The sequence below is a fragment of the Sycon ciliatum genome, chromosome 5 (assembly GCF_964019385.1).
Source record: "Sycon ciliatum chromosome 5, ocSycCili1.1, whole genome shotgun sequence".
Lineage (NCBI taxonomy): Eukaryota > Metazoa > Porifera > Calcarea > Leucosolenida > Sycettidae > Sycon > Sycon ciliatum.
The window spans coordinates 14,699,323-14,716,204 of record NC_088647.1 but is presented as its reverse complement, the minus strand read 5'-3'; the positions used below and the strand labels follow the sequence as shown (position 1 = coordinate 14,716,204).

At 49.2% G+C, this 16,882-nt stretch overlaps 1 protein-coding gene across 3 annotated transcripts in view; it reads left to right on the top strand.

Annotated features, from left to right (window-relative positions):
- Positions 1 to 890: 890 nt before the first annotated feature.
- LOC135817745 (uncharacterized) overlaps positions 891 to 16,882 on the top strand; it is a 53,574-nt gene continuing 37,582 nt past the window's right edge. For all 3 annotated transcript variants that reach the window (XM_065330986.1, XM_065330987.1, XM_065330985.1), the window contains exons 1-9: positions 891 to 1,611; positions 1,894 to 2,533; positions 6,960 to 7,112; positions 7,692 to 7,820; positions 8,265 to 8,366; positions 9,957 to 10,080; positions 13,935 to 13,996; positions 15,118 to 15,324; positions 15,875 to 15,957. In XM_065330986.1, the coding sequence (XP_065187058.1) occupies positions 1,961 to 2,533; positions 6,960 to 7,112; positions 7,692 to 7,820; positions 8,265 to 8,366; positions 9,957 to 10,080; positions 13,935 to 13,996; positions 15,118 to 15,324; positions 15,875 to 15,957 (1,433 nt within the window). In that variant the 5' untranslated portion in view covers positions 891 to 1,611; positions 1,894 to 1,960. The remainder of the gene's footprint in view (positions 1,612 to 1,893; positions 2,534 to 6,959; positions 7,113 to 7,691; positions 7,821 to 8,264; positions 8,367 to 9,956; positions 10,081 to 13,934; positions 13,997 to 15,117; positions 15,325 to 15,874; positions 15,958 to 16,882) is intronic.

The following is a 16,882-nucleotide window of genomic DNA, read 5'->3' as shown; positions in this document are numbered from 1 at the left end:
AAAGGGCGACAACGATATCAATAGAAGACTGTATATTTTAACTATCAGAGTGATCTGTTCACAAAAAGATCATCAAAAGGAAAGTGACATAGGGGAAGAGGGCTTCCTCCAAAAACTACTTTTCACCACGCGGTACAGGTGCTTTCACAGTTTTCAGCCTTTTTTTGCAGTGCAAACTGCAATGAAAAGATCGCCGCACCCCGCCGGACACGCGTTACGAACTCAACGAAAATTTGTCGCACTAGCCTGGTCGCGCGTTACGCCGCACCCCCCTGCGTTACGCGTTACGCGGCAACATATATTGCCAGTACGGTATGTACTAAGTTCTAGTAATGACTATGTACTACATGTACTAAACTACATTGTAACTTCTATTCTAAAGACGTGAACTGGTAAAGATTTTTGTGTGCAGTTTGTAGATCTACTGATCTTTAGTTTAGCTCAGGCCAGGGGGTATTTTACGACTCCGCCTGGTGATCCAAGCCATACTGCCTGTGCTGGGCGGTAGCTAGATTCTTGATCCTCTCAATCGTGCCTGTACTGGCTCAGTGGCTACCTGTTGATATGACTTATGTCTAGTTATGAGTGTTGTACTCAGGGAGTCGTCGTTGACGACTCCCTGGTTTATAGTGTACGATGATGCGTGCCTCAACTCCATGCCACCCCCACCCAGGCCAGGCACCATGGCATGGGAATGATGGGATCCAACACGTAGATCTACTGTGACGACTTTATTACGTCGTTGTTCCGTGCACGTGCGCCATCCGCCGCACGCACGCTACTAAAAACACAGTCTTTTGCCAGCGCGGTGTTGAGTGGCGTTATCTTTTTTTCGCCATTCACGGCGTCCATGCACCTAGTGAGAGTGTGAGTCTGTTAGCGGCGAGGGTTCCTATTCAGCATGGCATGTTTTTCCGTTACTTCTGAGTCTGAAGAAACTCAGCGCAACGCGTAGAGACCGCCAGGACTCACCTCTGTTAGAGGAGGAGGCATGTGCAGTAGGCAGTAACGTTAGTTTGTTGTCGACACTGACAACAGCGTCTGCAGGCTGGTGATTCCACTACTTGTATTGGCGCTGCTGCTGTGCCTGGCCTGGTGTGCGCCGCAAGTAGGTACTGCAGTTGCAGTTGTGTCCGAATCAGGAGTGCACAATAGACTGGTGGCGAGTGGCAGTACTGGTCGTTGCACCCGTATCGGTCAAAACACGACGTGTGCTGCGTGCCGCACACGCTGATTCAAGTAATCAGTATTCAGGTTCCGCGGATTTTTCTCCTTGCTGTTACGTGTGCGCGTGGTGGGGCTAGCGACTGACGTTGCTGGCAGAAGCCTTTGCTGGAGCAAGCTGTAGTGTAGGGTAGCGTTTCACTCAAGTCCTTGGAGCATTTTCACCGCATCAAAAGAGGTCCTTTTCTCCCGAGTGCTGTATATGATCTAACCACTCACCACTCGACATTCATCCTGAACGCGAGCGCAGCCGTTCAGTTCCCTCTAAAACTGACTGGTTTTCTGATAAAATAATTCGTCACTGCGGCGCGGGTGGTGCGCGGAGCTCGTGGAGAAGCAACATGGCGCTTCTACAGCTGTCCGCAAAGTTTGTCGACTATCCCGCAGGTAAACTGGTTCGTTCTTTACTCGGTGTGATGTATGTATCAGGGTACGCATGTGCTATATCCTTCTACTACTAGACTGTACTGTTGCAGTGAACAATAGAAGTCTGTTCACCTACTGTGACCTAGGCTAGGTGTACGTACCATGGTGTACTAGGAAGCGAAAAAGCTGAACACTGGCCGTACTGCCGATAAAAGAATATTATTCTTCTTCGTCGGTTTTGTTGTGTGACTCGTGTCCTCCGTGCTGTACTTGTGCTGTGTTCTGGAAAAAATCACAATGCAGGTGAGCACGCCGTTGCGCAGAAGCGTTCGTACTGTCTGTGATTGAGTGGCTGTGAGCTGCTGCTGTAATGGACCGCGTGGTCTCTCCTGCGCAAAACAGCTCGGCTAGTTGCTCCAGCTCGGACTCGCCGTCCGCTGCCGGAGCCACAGCGGCACGTAAACAGCCAGCCACCGTCATGGACAACCCGGGTAAGCTGGCAGTGCCTGCGCTAGCGGCCATGAGCCCTGCTGACCAGGAAGTGTTGGCCGCTACGGTCAAAGATGCGCTGGGGCAGTACCAACAGCTGCAACTACAGACTCTGAAAGAAATGGTCAAGTTGGTGGTGGCGCTACACCAACTTCTCGATGGCAGTAAACAACAGAAAATCAGCTCGCAAGTACTGACGGTATTTTCGGACCTGATAGAATGGCGGACGAAAGGAGATGCCAAGCTGTCCAGCACTGTCCAAACGGCCTTGTACCGCTTGAAATTGGTGAATGTGGACATGCAACGGGCGAAGCAATCTCCGCGCACCAGTACGCCTTCATCGGACAGCGACCGATCAACCGGAGCAGCGCTGGATGAGGAAGGCAGTTCTGGTGCTGGCATGAACGCCTCCCTACCGCCTACTCTGCAGCGTTCTGTGGACGAAGCAGCTGATGTAAGCCCATCACGGTGTGTTGTGCATGTGGACACCATTACACTGATGTAGTATTTCTAAAACACTAGATGCCGTCGGTCTTTGTAAGCCGGCACTCGTAAGTAACACACTCAGTGACTCACGCCATGGCATGGGCTCTGAAGACGTAACCCTTTTTGAGGGGTATTTCGGTGCAGAGGAGTTCATCCACATGCACCGTAGGCTATGATTCACGTGTGTACCCAGTGGGGGGGGTGATGGTACTTGTACCTGTTGTGGAGACCCCAGACCTGGGCCAAGGCACCTGCCATACCTACGTCCTTTCTTGCAAATAATTCCAGTCCGGAACCTAGGTACGTGACTGGCATGCAGGGATCTCAAGAGTTGACTGAATAGTTGTCCCTGAATCCATTTACACCTCTAACTTCGCATTGCACAAGCAATGGAAAATTGTGTAGTGAGGTGAAAATTATTGTATAACGAGCTGGAGGCGAGATAGAACTATGTGTGGCAATTCCAACTGTGTGCATGTGACCACTGACTGAAACAGTGGATGTGTGGGAAACGGTGGACCCTAACGGCCGCAATCATGGGCAATGGAATAGCAGACTGACTGCCACCAGTGGAGGAAGGTGGAACGTTGCGAGAGTAAAACGGCCACACTCTTGTCGAGCTGCTGTAGAATACTGCCCCAGTAAAGAGATGGCGCTAGCGACTGGGCAGCATACTGGGCTGCGAGCAGTTTGAATGCATTGATGTGGAGCTTCCTCTTGGCGGATGTCCATCGGCAGCCTGTGTGGTCCTTGCCATAACAAGCACCCGGCCAGAGCGAGCAGCACTGGACACATCGGACTGGATGACTTGGTCCGGTCCGGGAATGCGTACAGGTCGCCCACTCCACAGCTGTACATGTAGATGCTGAATCCACCAGCAAAGCTCGACACGGCACGGCACTCGGGACTGAGAGTGAGCCGGGAAGTGCAGGAGCGACCCTGTCTCAGAAACCTGTTCTTCGTACACGGCAGACGCCAACAGTGAAGTAGTACAGGAGCCACGGCAACCATGCTGGACACCATCAAGCCCGCAATCTCCCGAAGAGATACCGTGTGAGCGACCAGGAGATGTGTGCACAGTTGCTTGAGCCAGCCAGTGACGGTCTCCAGCACCCAAGGGTCCGTCTTCAGAGTGTGACATGACTCCTGAAAGTACTGAAGCCGACCCACCCGGGGGAGAATGGACAGCTGGGGATGACGTGGGAGCGGAAGATTAAGTGGCAGCATGCTGTAAGAATGAATAAAATGATGGAAATCTTCCGCGGAACAAGCCATCTGAAGATGGAAACCGGGGCACATCCTGACCCCCAACGGAGGGGCTGCTGCGTCTGCGGCTGGTGGTGTGTCTGCGACTGCCGTCGGAAGTCGCGGGGAGTGGTGCCGGCTCCGCGGCCCGAACCCTGGTAGCGATCTGTGCCGCGGCAATAGTTGCGGCTGGGGCCAGGAGCCTCCTGATCAGGAGACTTAGCAGAGGCAGGAGCCGGCGCACTGAAAGAACGGATTGGGTGCAAGTACCTAGAGCAAGAGTCTCTAAACGGGTGCTTGCCGCAATTCAGGGAAGAGCTCGGATCCTGATAGGCTTTCACCTCCGCTTGGCCTGTGATCGCATAGACTTCAGGAACTCGTAACCAAAGAGGTTGGAACCGCCTGAGACAGACAGATCTACTGATTGAAGGAGAGACACAGCAGCTGGCTGATGCTGCCTGAGTAATGTGTAATGGCGCTCCCGTGAAATATGTTCACTGGCCTGACCGACCGACGCAAACGGTCTGCTGGACTGACAGAATGACGTGGGCTGGGACAAAACCGTGCCCATCTTTTCGGCTGGCAAGGCTTTCAAGTAAAGACCACATATTGGTCTGGCCGAGTATAAAGCCTCGTCCTGAACAGTCCAGACTATCCGCAGAAAACGGTCTGGGTGACTGGGTCAGGCGCACGCAATGGCCAAGTGTAGTTATGGTGAAAGTCCCGAGGTGACGGGGTTGTCGGAGCAACACTCCCGGAGTTGTAGCATCTGAAAGTTTGGGTTGAAATCGTTGACATTATGTCATCATTTCTGATGACAGCAGCAAACTATTAAATGTTGTGTGTGTGTGTGTGTGTGTGTGTGTGTGTGTGTGTGTGTGTGTGTGTGTGTGTGTGTGTGTGTGTAGTGTGAGTAGACATTGCGCAACTAGTTAGTTTCCTATGGCGTCACCACATACCAACCCCATACGCTAACCAATATGGGTCTGCTTCTGATACCTAGGCAGGTGCCCCACATCTCCAGTATTAGTTCATCAAGGTTTGGAGAGAAAAAATCCTCTCCCGTGCCGTGATTGGGCTGAGAGTATGGCAGCTGGCTCTTGATGCCCCCATGTACTTATTCTCCCAGTCTTCAAGTGTACCATACTTGCGTGTTGAAGCCCCAAACCATGCCAGTACAACGCACACACTCTGTGGTGGTCTGACTGGGGAAATCCCCACGAAAATGTTGCTTACTGCATTCATACTGCGCCCAGCACGAGGGTATTCTGACACGATGTCACTACTATTATGCAGTTACGTCATCATCTGGGGTGGTTTGTATGAAATGCCCCGAAGAACCTGTTTGCCACGCAGTACAAAGCATAGGATGTCATCGGCATCTTCGCCATGATCTGCAGAACGTTTTGTGCTGTGTGTATGGAGTTAGGAGAGGGGATGACCAATGGTAGTGATCTTGTTCAAAGGTAGGTAGAGTACGCAATTAAAAGTGTGCTGAAGAAAGACAAATTGCAAAGGCTGTTGTTTCCAGTGCAGGTTGCTGAGAAGTAATGCTACATGGAGCAGTTTAGGAGTAATGCTACACGGAACAGTTTAGGAGTGAGGCTACATGGAACAGTTTAGGAGTAATGCTACATGGAACAGTTTAGGAGTAATGCTACATGGAACAGTTTAGGAGTAATGCTACATGGAGCAGTTTAGGAGTGAGGCTACATGGAGCAGTTTAGGAGTAATGCTACATGGAACAGTTTAGGAGTAATGCTACATGGAGCAGTTTAGGAGTGAGGCTACATGGAGCAGTTGCCTTTCCTTTCCCTCAATCAAACAGGCCGAGCTGTGACCGACATGTATTGTATTGCCTAAATTGCTCCCTGTGGGCATTGCAGGGTTCCGGGGCGCATGTAGATTGCACGGTGCTGCTGACACAAATCTGTTGCAGCACCTTGAACCTCACTCTGCCACTCACTCTAGAGGTTGGTGGGCATGCAGCCCCAGCTGGGCCGTCGCCAACTGGCTGTGATTCTTACACACGGAAAAGTGCTTTAAGTCTTAGTCAAACTGCCGGGTGTTGTATAGTTTCTGGCCACTTTGAGCTCGACGTTTGTGTAAAGAGAGTTTCGCAATTGCTGTACCTCCTGGAGTAAGTGGTGATGGTAGTGGTTGTGGAGTATGAGCTGAGAAGGTGTTGTGTATCCATGTCGATGCTTCATGTAAGACTCAGACAAAGCTCAAAGGACCAGCTGTCCTTTCACAAGTCCATTCTTACAAGGAAAAGGGAGAAGAACGATGAAAGGCAGTACGCATGATTCGGATATACCGTAAAGTACCGTTGATCCCCCCACGCCATGTGGCTTCCCAGCTGGGTTTTCGGCAGGGGGCGGGAATTAGATCAAGGCTGTCAAATGCAGTACGATGTACAACAATGTGGAAGATCAGACTCAATGTGCTGGATTGTACACATCTTCATCCTGCACTGGCATGTATTGTGCACAGCAGTGCATGCGTCAGTTCAACATCGTATTTCGTTGTATGCGCGAAGTCGCTTCCCAGGCAGAAAATCGACAGGGGGTGGCAATTAGAGAGGGGGCGGATCAACGGTACTTTACGGTAATACTAGTAGTCATAATATATGTACTCTTGTTACTACTGATATTATGTAGTGACGTTAGAGAAGGTTCCATGCACACTGGCACAGGAACTCAAAGTGCTCGCAGGGTGCAGGTATGACGGTTGCCGTGTACCTTTGCAGTGAATGCCTGGGTATGATGTAACGAAGGCATGGTACAGCTGTACATGAGCCGTTGCAGTCCGCTGTATACGGTGCAACTCACACCCTCCATGTACTGGATCTGATTTGCCACATACACTCATGCCTCGGTTATCCGGACCTCGAAGTTACGAGCACTTCGGTCTACTGGACACCCTTTTGGCGATTTCAGTGGAACTATTACTACAAGTACTCTTGTCACTTTTTGTCGAAATAGTGATGTCATAATGCTTATGGCCTTTCTCCATCAAAATGTATGTGATTCAGAGTTCTGGGCAGGTCCCGGACCACCCGGATAAGCGAGGTTTGAGTGCACTTGGACAAAGGGAAACGGATGTGAGTGTACATAATGTGTATCCGTCCCAATTGCTTCTGCACACAGCTGGCCACCAACACCATCTTTCAGTGTGTGGAGGATGTGGTGCGCAGCAGCAGGAAAGTAGGGGACAGTCTTCTGCCGTTCTCTCATAGCGACGTCATGAGTCAGCTGGCCGGCGTATTCGCTAACTATGACAAATGGCTCGGCGTTTCACACGTAAGTCACCGCTGGAAAAGATGAGTACTGTTTGTGCTATGTCTAGTAATATTATGACTCATTCATTGTCATGCTGAGTTGTGTCTGTGCATTGGATGTATCTTTCAATAAGTTTCATGTGTGTAACATCACCGTCACTAATGACAGGTCCGTATGAAGGGTGAACTTCAATCCGGAAATACCTTGTTGGATGACATTAGCACTGTAGGGGGGGGGGGGGGGGGGGGGGGGAGTAGGTCCGCCATCCACCCAGCACCTGCTGCTTTGCAATATTTCCTTCTGTAAAATATCTCCAAAGAGTAATATCTCTCAGATCTGACTTCAAGGGAAGAACGTCATAGATGGGTTTGACATGCTGGGTGGACACCAGGCCAAGGACAACAACAACACAATGCACTGCATGTGCTAGGCAACCCCAGCGTAAGGCAGCCCCATTGCCTAACATTACGTAACATTACGCCACATACGTACTACAGTGGTAGGTGCGCAGTTATACTTGTAACAACATTAGAGACACATCTCACCGTGTACATGCATTCATGCTGAAGCCTGCGTGCTGTACTTCTCTGGTCAATTCAGGATTTCAAACAACTACGATCGGGTTCGGCTCACCTAACTCGAGGTGAGCTGCATGCTCTACACATACCGCCGGATATCAAGAACGATGCATGGAGGCAGTCTATGGGGCGTTTTGAAGTTTTAGTCAAGGTAGGCAATGACACTGCAATCATATTTGTGTGTGTTTGTGTGTGTGCTTGTGTGCGTGTGCGTGCATGCGTGTGTGTATGTGTGTGTGTGCGTGCACGCGCGCGCACGTGTTCATTTCCCGGCGATTATAGTCGGACATAATTTCTTCTCTTCCTCATTCTTCTAGCCTTCTTTCATTCTTCTCGGCAGTTGCCAACAGCCACTATGGTGTGTGTGTGTGTGTGTGTGTGTGTGTGTGTGTGTGTTTATTGGTTTGTTTTGAGTTAGTGTACAATGCACTCTCAACATTGGTTACTGATAACTGCTTAGCCCCTTCAGCCAGTGAAATTTGAATATGAGCCTGCATTCATCGTAGGATATACGAGAGGAAAAAATTCTGACTTGATTGAGCGGCTACGTGACAGTTTCTGCTGAATCATTTTTGTGTGAATGAATCCTGTGCAGGAGTACAAGAAACACTTGAACATCGTGCTCGGGTCCGCGTTGCCGGTCACTGTCCCAGCGCATTTTGCATCCCTGCCGAAAGGCATTGAGGATATTCTGAAGGTGAGTTGGACGGATCATTCCAACTGGCAACGCTGTACCAGTCCTGGTTCCTGTGGATGTGGATAGTATCAGTTGGCACTTAATGAAAGCTTGCATAGACCTCGGTCCTACCAGTAGAACCTACTGCCAGGACCTACCGTTAGAACCATCATACACAGACATGCTGCACAGCCTCTGTTCTAACATCATACACCGTCAGGCGAAATTACTGGTCAGTCGGCGTCACGCATTTTTCACAAAAATTTGCGTTTCACCTGCTGGGAGAGTATGCGTGTACTCGAGTCTCATCCTGAGCAAGTTTTTTTTCTTCTTTTTTTCAGCTCCAGTATAGCTGTATTTTTCATTGCAAAGCCGTCCTCAATTGTTGTGTTCGTTGTTCAAACGAAGTGGACATTCAATCATGAAGGCAGAGGACATAGGAGCCTGATTGGAGTTTCTCGTGGCATAGGACGGCCACACAGAGACACTTTGGGATTTTCTGAATATAAAATACCGTACGCACGATGCTGAGATCAATTTGTGCGATATCAAATTGTTTGTGATCTACCACATCGAGCAGAACGGGATCCAAACACAAGCTTACCGACGGTTAGGCTGCCGACCTGACTGGACAAATGATCCCTGGCTTCACCAGACGCCAGACGTCGGACACCATGTCCTTTGCCGCGACGTCCATCTCCAAAAAGAACTCCATCTTCGTCGTGAAAAGGCTTGAAATACTCAATATTCAACCGAGATTCGCGGTCTCACCCTTTCTCAGATCGAATAATTTTTTGTTGTAGCAGTTGCAGGGCAGATCCCCGCCACTACTTCAACAGAAGATGGCTCCAAAGCATGCCTGGAACAAGCCATATCGAGGTTGCAAGCCACCCCTCTCAGCACTTTTTTTGAAGAAATTCGAAATTTCAATGGTGGAAGATATACTATGAAGAGAATTTCAAAAAGTATGTTTCGCGGAGCGATCGCTCAACCTACGTCATTCAAACTTTGCAGGATGGTTCAGACGTACCTGCTAGGCATGGAACCACAAAAGATGATATCATAGCTGACACACAGAGTCACACACACAGCAGATTCGTGTGCACAGATACTAAATTAGTGGACGTCGTCATCTTCTTCCCGCTGATCTCAAATGTACTATGACGTGCTATTTCGTCTGACGGTTGGAGCTCGGGCTTCCTGCTGAACTGACTGGCACTTGACTGGCTCACGCCATGTGAACGCACCCACAACACTGAAACGGTGTGAGTGAATACGGAAGTCATTGCGCTGAAACTACGTGTTGAATGCACCGGCACATCGATCGATTTCTTTTTGAGAATTATTTTAGTATTTCAAGATCGCCAATTTATTTTAATTTAGCAGTCAACGCCGTCTTCTATCAGCTTTCACAGGCGTCTGCTTTTCTCAAAATGTGGTCGAAGTCACCACCAAGCCTCAAATCAGGTACCTTTGCTGTAGGCCAGCGTTGCTATGCTAACACTAGGCTACGGTGTAGTTGTCATGCCAACAGAGACCGTTCAACGTCTTCTTCAGACTTCAGAACTCGTGCTTCTTCTGAAAAGTCGTGATTTCTTTCTGCTCTCGCAGGCGCATCACTGTCGAGAATTTGAGGCACGTCATCTGGCTGCTGGTGCCAAGCTGATGGCGAGCCGCTGTGATTCACAAGACGGCGAGGCTGCAGACTGGGTATGCTATCCCATTATCATTCAAGGTGAGAGGATGCTGGCATACTGTAGTGGCATTGCTGGGGTGCATTGGATGGGGGGGGGGGGGGAGGGGAGGAGGGGGGGGGGGGGGCATGGGTCACTGGGTGTGCTATCCTATTATCATTAAAGGTGAGGGGATACTGGCATACTGTAGTGGCATAGCTGGGGTACATTGGAGGGGGTGGGGGGAGGGTGTGTATGGGGGGGGGGGGGGGGGGGGAGGGGGTATGCTGTGCTGCCAACCTGCTCGGTCTGATTTGCGTACTCGGGCTGCTGAATTTCCGTATTTTCCAGGGTTTTGCCCGGTACTACCGATTTTTTTACTCCCATGATTTATAATGTATTTTTGCGACATTTGTAGTCTTTGGTGTACTGTACCGGGTGCTCAGTAAGTCGTACATGGTCTTGGTCCCAGGAAGTAATGCGTCACGCCAACTGTAGCCTAGTGTAGGACAGCCAGCAATAGAGATCCTTGGCTAGTGTTGAAACGAATAATCGAATAATCGAATAATTTAGAATATTCGTGGGGTGAACGAATAATCGAATAGTCGTAGGAATTATCAGAAATCGAAAAAAAAAAAAGAAAAAAAAAAGAAAAGAAAAAAAAAAGAAGATCTATGCTCAGTGCTGACCCAACTGATATTTGCACTGCGTAGATCTGCTCACAGTATTTCTTCTCAATCTCTTCTCCTCTAAGTTTTAATCACCTATCGGTATCTACTAATACTTCTGTTCTTTCGATACGAGGGAAACATGGATGCAGTGAAGATCCAATTACGCTCGACCAAGACCCTATGCAATATGCAGAGCTGGATCAGGCGTTGCACACTCTGGGGGGTTAAGTGCTCTTGGCGGTACATGTTATCCGGTTTTGCACCTCCACACAACAAAACCCGATAATCAGCAAAAAATAAAAAATAAACTACTTTAAAAAAAAGTGCTGAAAAAGTGTTGAAAATGCCATCATGCGTACGATAGAATACAGATTATTCGTTCGATGGAGGGCGAAATTATTCGATAGATTATTCGTTCGAAGAATCCGTGTTCGGTTTAAACACTATCCTTGGCAAAAGTACGATAACGCTAACGGTACTCACTCCCAGCCATGACTAAAGATGTTATCGGGTAACGGAAAAACGTTACAGAGCTCAAAATAACGGGCCGACGTTCGATATGGTAATTCTGCAAAAAAATGCAAAAACTCGCATTGTTTTGTACCTGGCGGGAGGTAAACAACATGTGCAGATCGAGACCAGAGTTGCTTGTGACCTTTAGCTTTTTTGGTGAGTTTTACATTGAATAGATTTTTCACAACAGCCGACGGAGCGAATCGAGTTTGATGTAAGATCTTCAGTCATTCGAGAGAGAGAGAGTCGAGAGAGAGCTCGACTGAGGAACAACGCAATATAAAGGGCCTGGGTAGCTATGGCAAACATGGGCGCGCAAGTAGCTACCCAGGCCAAATGAATAATGCATGAACTTGTGGGCCTAACATACCACCCCTACTTGAAAAAGAATCCCGAATCCTCGCGGAAAAAAAGAAGAAAAAAGAGAGAAACGGGTGTCTATATTTTTTATCTGCGAATAACTTCTGAGAGAACGACATCTTTTTAAGGAAAATAGTTAAAACAGTAGTAAACCCTATCATGAATATAATGTAATGTAACCCAATCATGAATGTAGTCGACATTTAAGGCATGCATATAATGTTGTAAATCTTGAGGCGAGGCGATCAAAGAAGAACGACAAGGACAACGACGAGGAAACGACAGGCACCCCGGAAGACAACAACTTACGAAGCGCCTGCCCGCACACGCAACCCCAAGGAAAAGGACAACGACAAAGAAACGACAGGCACCCCGGAAGACAACAACTTCCGAAGCGCCTGCCCGCACACTCAACACGTTCACACATATACTCGAAACAACAAGAATAGCACTACACAAGAACAGGCGAAAACCTGGCGAAAACCGTCGAGGTGCGAAGAATCGAATAATCCTTCATTAACGAGACAAATCCTCAGTTGCACACTCGCTCTGAAAGAGTGGGCGTGTTAGCAACATCATCGGGACAAACAGACCAAGACCCACAAGACACAAAAGACGCACACACAAATGGTATAATCCGCAAGTTCAATAAAAAAAAGGAGAAAAAAGAAGCGCACACACAAGAAACAACAACGCACACACAAGAAAACAACGCACACACACACTCTGGCAAGGACGATGGCTACAAATCGGCACGAAAAACGATTACCAACCAACGGTTGACGCGGTCATAGATGGGACCACGACGAGGGAACACACGAGGACGATGATTGGGTGGCGGGGTCGAACAGTGGCGGTATGGCGCGTGGGGTGGCATGGTTGGTAAGTGAAGTCGGTGGGGTGGTAAAACGTCGGCGTCGTAGTAGCGGTGTGTCGGCCGTGGTCGTGGTTGCGGGTACGGTCGTCGTTGCTGTTGATTGTGCGTGTTGCGTCGCCGCGGTGGTCGGTACGTCTGAATGTTGAGTCGTTGTCGGATCGCTGTTAGTAGATTGTCGATCGAAGGTGTCGGTGGCGGTGGTGCGGGTATCAGTTCATTTTTGGCGTCTAGCGCCATCGAGAGGTGTGCCGGCCAGATCAATGGCGGCGCCGTCGCTTGGGGCGAAGGTGGTGCCGGCGGTGGCCGGGGCACCGGAGATGGCGTGTGGGTGGGTTCGTTGTGGGTGGGTTGCGACCGAGTCGCCACGCGGAGGCGGAGGGACGTTGATGGTGGGGAACCCGGGCCTAGCAGTAGCATAGCTCAGGCCCCAAATCACAAAACCAAAACACCCAAACCCCAATCGCCTTCACGATCTCTCTACCGCCTTACCGACCTCATCGGCAAATTCCTTTGGTGCGGGCGTTAGGACAACTGCAGGTGAATCCAGCTGTCAAGCTACGACACCTGCCTTCCTCCACCGGCGGTTTGTTGTGTGCTGCCACACACATTTCGCGTCCGGCCTGCCTTTTAAAGAGGTCTCTCCTGTGGCGGCGTTCGTTGTGGGTGGGTTGCGACCGAGTCGCCACGCGGAGGCGGAGGCGTTGATATGGGGAACCCGGGCCTAGCAGTAGCATAACTCAGGCCCGAATCACAAAACCAAAAACCCCAAACCCCAATCGCCTTCACGATCTCTCTACCGCCTTACCGACCTCATCGGCAAGTTCCTTTGGTGCGGGCGTTAGGACAACTGCAGGTGCGCCTTCCTGGGACTTCTGCTGGGCTTTGAATCTTGACGCGAAGCTTTCATCCAGTTCTTGCCTTGTGAGTGGATGGTCGTGGCATGTTCTACCCACGTAACCTCTAGGATATTCACAGATGAATCCAGCTGTCAAGCTACGACACCTGCCTTCCTCCACCGGCGGTTTGTTGTGTGCTGCCGCACACATTTCACATCTGGCCTGCCTTTTACAGATGTCTTTCCTGAGCCGCTGTGCGGTTTTGCTTCTCATGCCACCGTAGCCGGCAACGCACATGCACTGCCGCTCGAACGTAGCCTGCTCGGTATGTGCGCTCTCAGGCGACGGATGACGGGCTTGTCGCCCCCTGGGATGGCATTCTCTTCTTTCTGTAGCCAGCAACAAACCGACAGACAGATCTTGGTAACAGGACCAAGTTTTCGAATTAATCTAGTGGCTTTCCTACGTTCTACAGCACTGTGACATACTGTATGCAACTAGTTTGCCCACAACGTGTGTGCAGCTGCTGTCTGTCGGACTGAATGAATGCATGCGCGTGTGTGTGTGTTTGTATCTGTGTGTGTATGTGTGTGCTTGTGTGCATGCATGTGTGTCTGTTTGTGTATGTGTGTGCGGTTGTGCGGTTGTGTTGAACACAGGGAAGCTTGAACCATCCTGGCAACCAGGAACAAAGCTTCGCATGGGATTGAATCTACGCAGGGTCAGTGATGTATAACGTTATACTGTAATATCGGGCATTAAAGCCGGGCTTATTCCCGTAGCTATGCAGAAGACGTTACTTCAGTAACGTCTGGCGCTAGCCAGGGTCCACACAGCTTTAATTTGGTGTTTGTGTGTTTGTTTGTTTGTGTCACGCCTGGCGCTATCCCGTATCTGACGGCAAAAAAATCATAGGGATGTTATAAATTTTTCGATTCTCCTATTTTTTCAGGCGTATCCTGGGATTCGAACCCACACTATCGCCCTACATGCATTCCCCCATACACTTCGCATTCATACCCATTCTTCCAAGTTGCTTCACGTTATGATCTTGCGTTTGAAAGCCCTATTTGAATATTGCGGGCAGCTGTATGTGGCCAGCTGTGTTTGATGGTACGGTACGGGAGACGGTGTCGTATTACCCTCGATCGTACCTGTCCCGTACCTATCCCTACCGTACCGTACCATCAAAGACGACTGGCCACAATGCATATTCAAATAGGGCTTTCAAATGCATGATCATAATGTGAAGCAACTTGGAAGAATTAGTATGTATGCGAAGTGTATCGGGGGATGCATGCAGGGCGCGATAGTGCGGGTTCGAATCCCAGATTATGTCTTTAAAAAAAGGAATTTTTTAAAGAATTTATAACATCACTATGCTTTTTTTTGTCTAGGTCATCAAGGCAAAAAAGCATAGCGTAGGGCCCTGAGCTTCCAAGCTCTCTCGTTTCTGTAGCAACCAATGTCAGGGCTAGGCTTCTATTTAAACCGTTTCTTTCTCTGTATGTCAACACAAAAACCGGGCCGCTAGTTTTGTGCTGACGGTGTGCCTTGAAAATCAGGCCGGTATCTAGAACAGGCTTCTATTTGAGACGGGCTCTAATATAAGACAACACGGTGTGCTGCTCCATACAGCCAGCCCGGTCTGCCCATGAAAACACTGTCCGCGTATTTCTACAAAATATACTCACTGATCTGTTTGACCATATGAACATGGACACTGTGTAAACTGAAGAGAGGGGGAACGAGGAATGAGAGTGAGGGTACTGCGTGAGAGTACCGTGGGTGAAGCTATGCAGCCTACAGATCCGGTTTTCATGACCCACTCTACTTGTACAGGAGTCCATCATGGAGCTTGTCCAGGACATGCTGCCGCCAACATCGCCACGCTGCAAGAGTCCTGAAGCTGGAGCCGGGTCACCTTCGCTCGTCGCCCGTGACTCGCGCGCTCAGCTCACGGAGCAGATCCTGGTGGCTTCCCGGCCGGACTTGGCGTACACCAATGCGCGCATTGCAGCCCTACTGGTCTTTGGCAGGGCGAACGTGGTAAGCCGATATTCAGATGACTTTGTATGCGAACCACCATATTTTTGCACTTGTGTGGTTCGGCGGTGTGATGTTGTTTTGCTGGCTGAGACGACCAAATCCTTCTTGTCCATATACAGTTTTTTTTGCTGGCTGATTATAAATGCTGTCGCCAACCTGCACCTGATAATTCACAGGGCTCAGCACAGACACAACAGAACCAGGAACCCATTTAGAGCCATGTAATCCGTAATTTACTTCAGCCTCCTGCACTACTGTAGAGGCAGAACATTTCGTCGGTCAATAATTTCGTCCAACTCCAAAGAAAAGGAGTTCGTCCGGTTGAAAATTTCGTCCATGGATCATAAGAGTGCATAGAAAAGCTGGACAAATAGACATTAGTCCTACATTTAATTTAGTCCAAAAGCTCCTTGGACGAAAAAGACGAAATTAAATTCCAGACGAATATTTCAGCCTTGTGCACTACATTGTATTGTAATGTGACAGTGAGGATATAAAAATTATAGACCTGCGGACTCTGAAAGCACATGTTGCTGTTGTGTGTTTGCAGGTCACGGCTCTGCTGTGTCCAGTATCACCATCAGTGGTCACCAAGGAGGGCATCTATCTGCACGTCAAAGTACCGTTCCTCCTGTACGTTCCTATGTGGCTGTTGATTCTTTGACATGCACTCTGTGTTCACACGAGTGTGCATGGGTGAGCGTGTATGCATTGTAACCCGTTGGTGCCGGTAGGTCGAGTTCCACCTATGCTGACACTGCCTGAAAGTGCATACTAAGAAGGATTGCAGAGCCGGTCTCTTAGCCCTTTAAGAGCCACAGGAAATTTTCAAAATTTTGCATTTTTTTCGTGTTCCTCGGATCATAGCTTCAGTTCTACTCACTCAATCCTCACAATCTAGGGCTTCCTGGAACGGTCTCCGCAAGAGGAAGAGAATGAGGTCGATCATGATAGCCAGCACACCGTCTATCCAGCGCTAGATCGCAGCGACAGTACGAAAAATGGCCAAAATGCGTCCAATTGCGTCCCGCTCCAGATATTTCATTTTACTCGATCGTGGAGTTCCACTTTTTTTGCTGTGTACTCTTGACAAATATCAACAGTGAAACCCGTACAAATTCGAGTAAACCAGCGTGACGAAAACTCTCAAAATTCTCAATACTAAAGTTGCACTGCGCGCTTTTGAAATTGCCGCGATCGCGGCTCAACTTGCGAGTGATTTATCTCAGGAACCGTTGCTCGCAGCGCTTCGCGGATTCTTTCTCCCGACAGGTGAGAGTTTTCTCTTCACCCTGGATATTTCGATCGATGGATTTAAGCGAGATTGGACTGAGTTACGATCTTTTGAAATTTTCCATTTGAATGCGTCGTTTACGACGCATTCAAGTATGGGGCGGCTCTTAAAGGGTTAAGCTCAGATGCCTGATTCTATTTACAGAGACCCCTTAGTAAAGTTTAAAAAAAAAGTAAATTATCGTGTCCGTTCCTGAAGGGAACTCACGACGGCCGCTAACACCCGATAAACCCTAGCGGCAGATGCAGCGCCTAACGGTGGGGG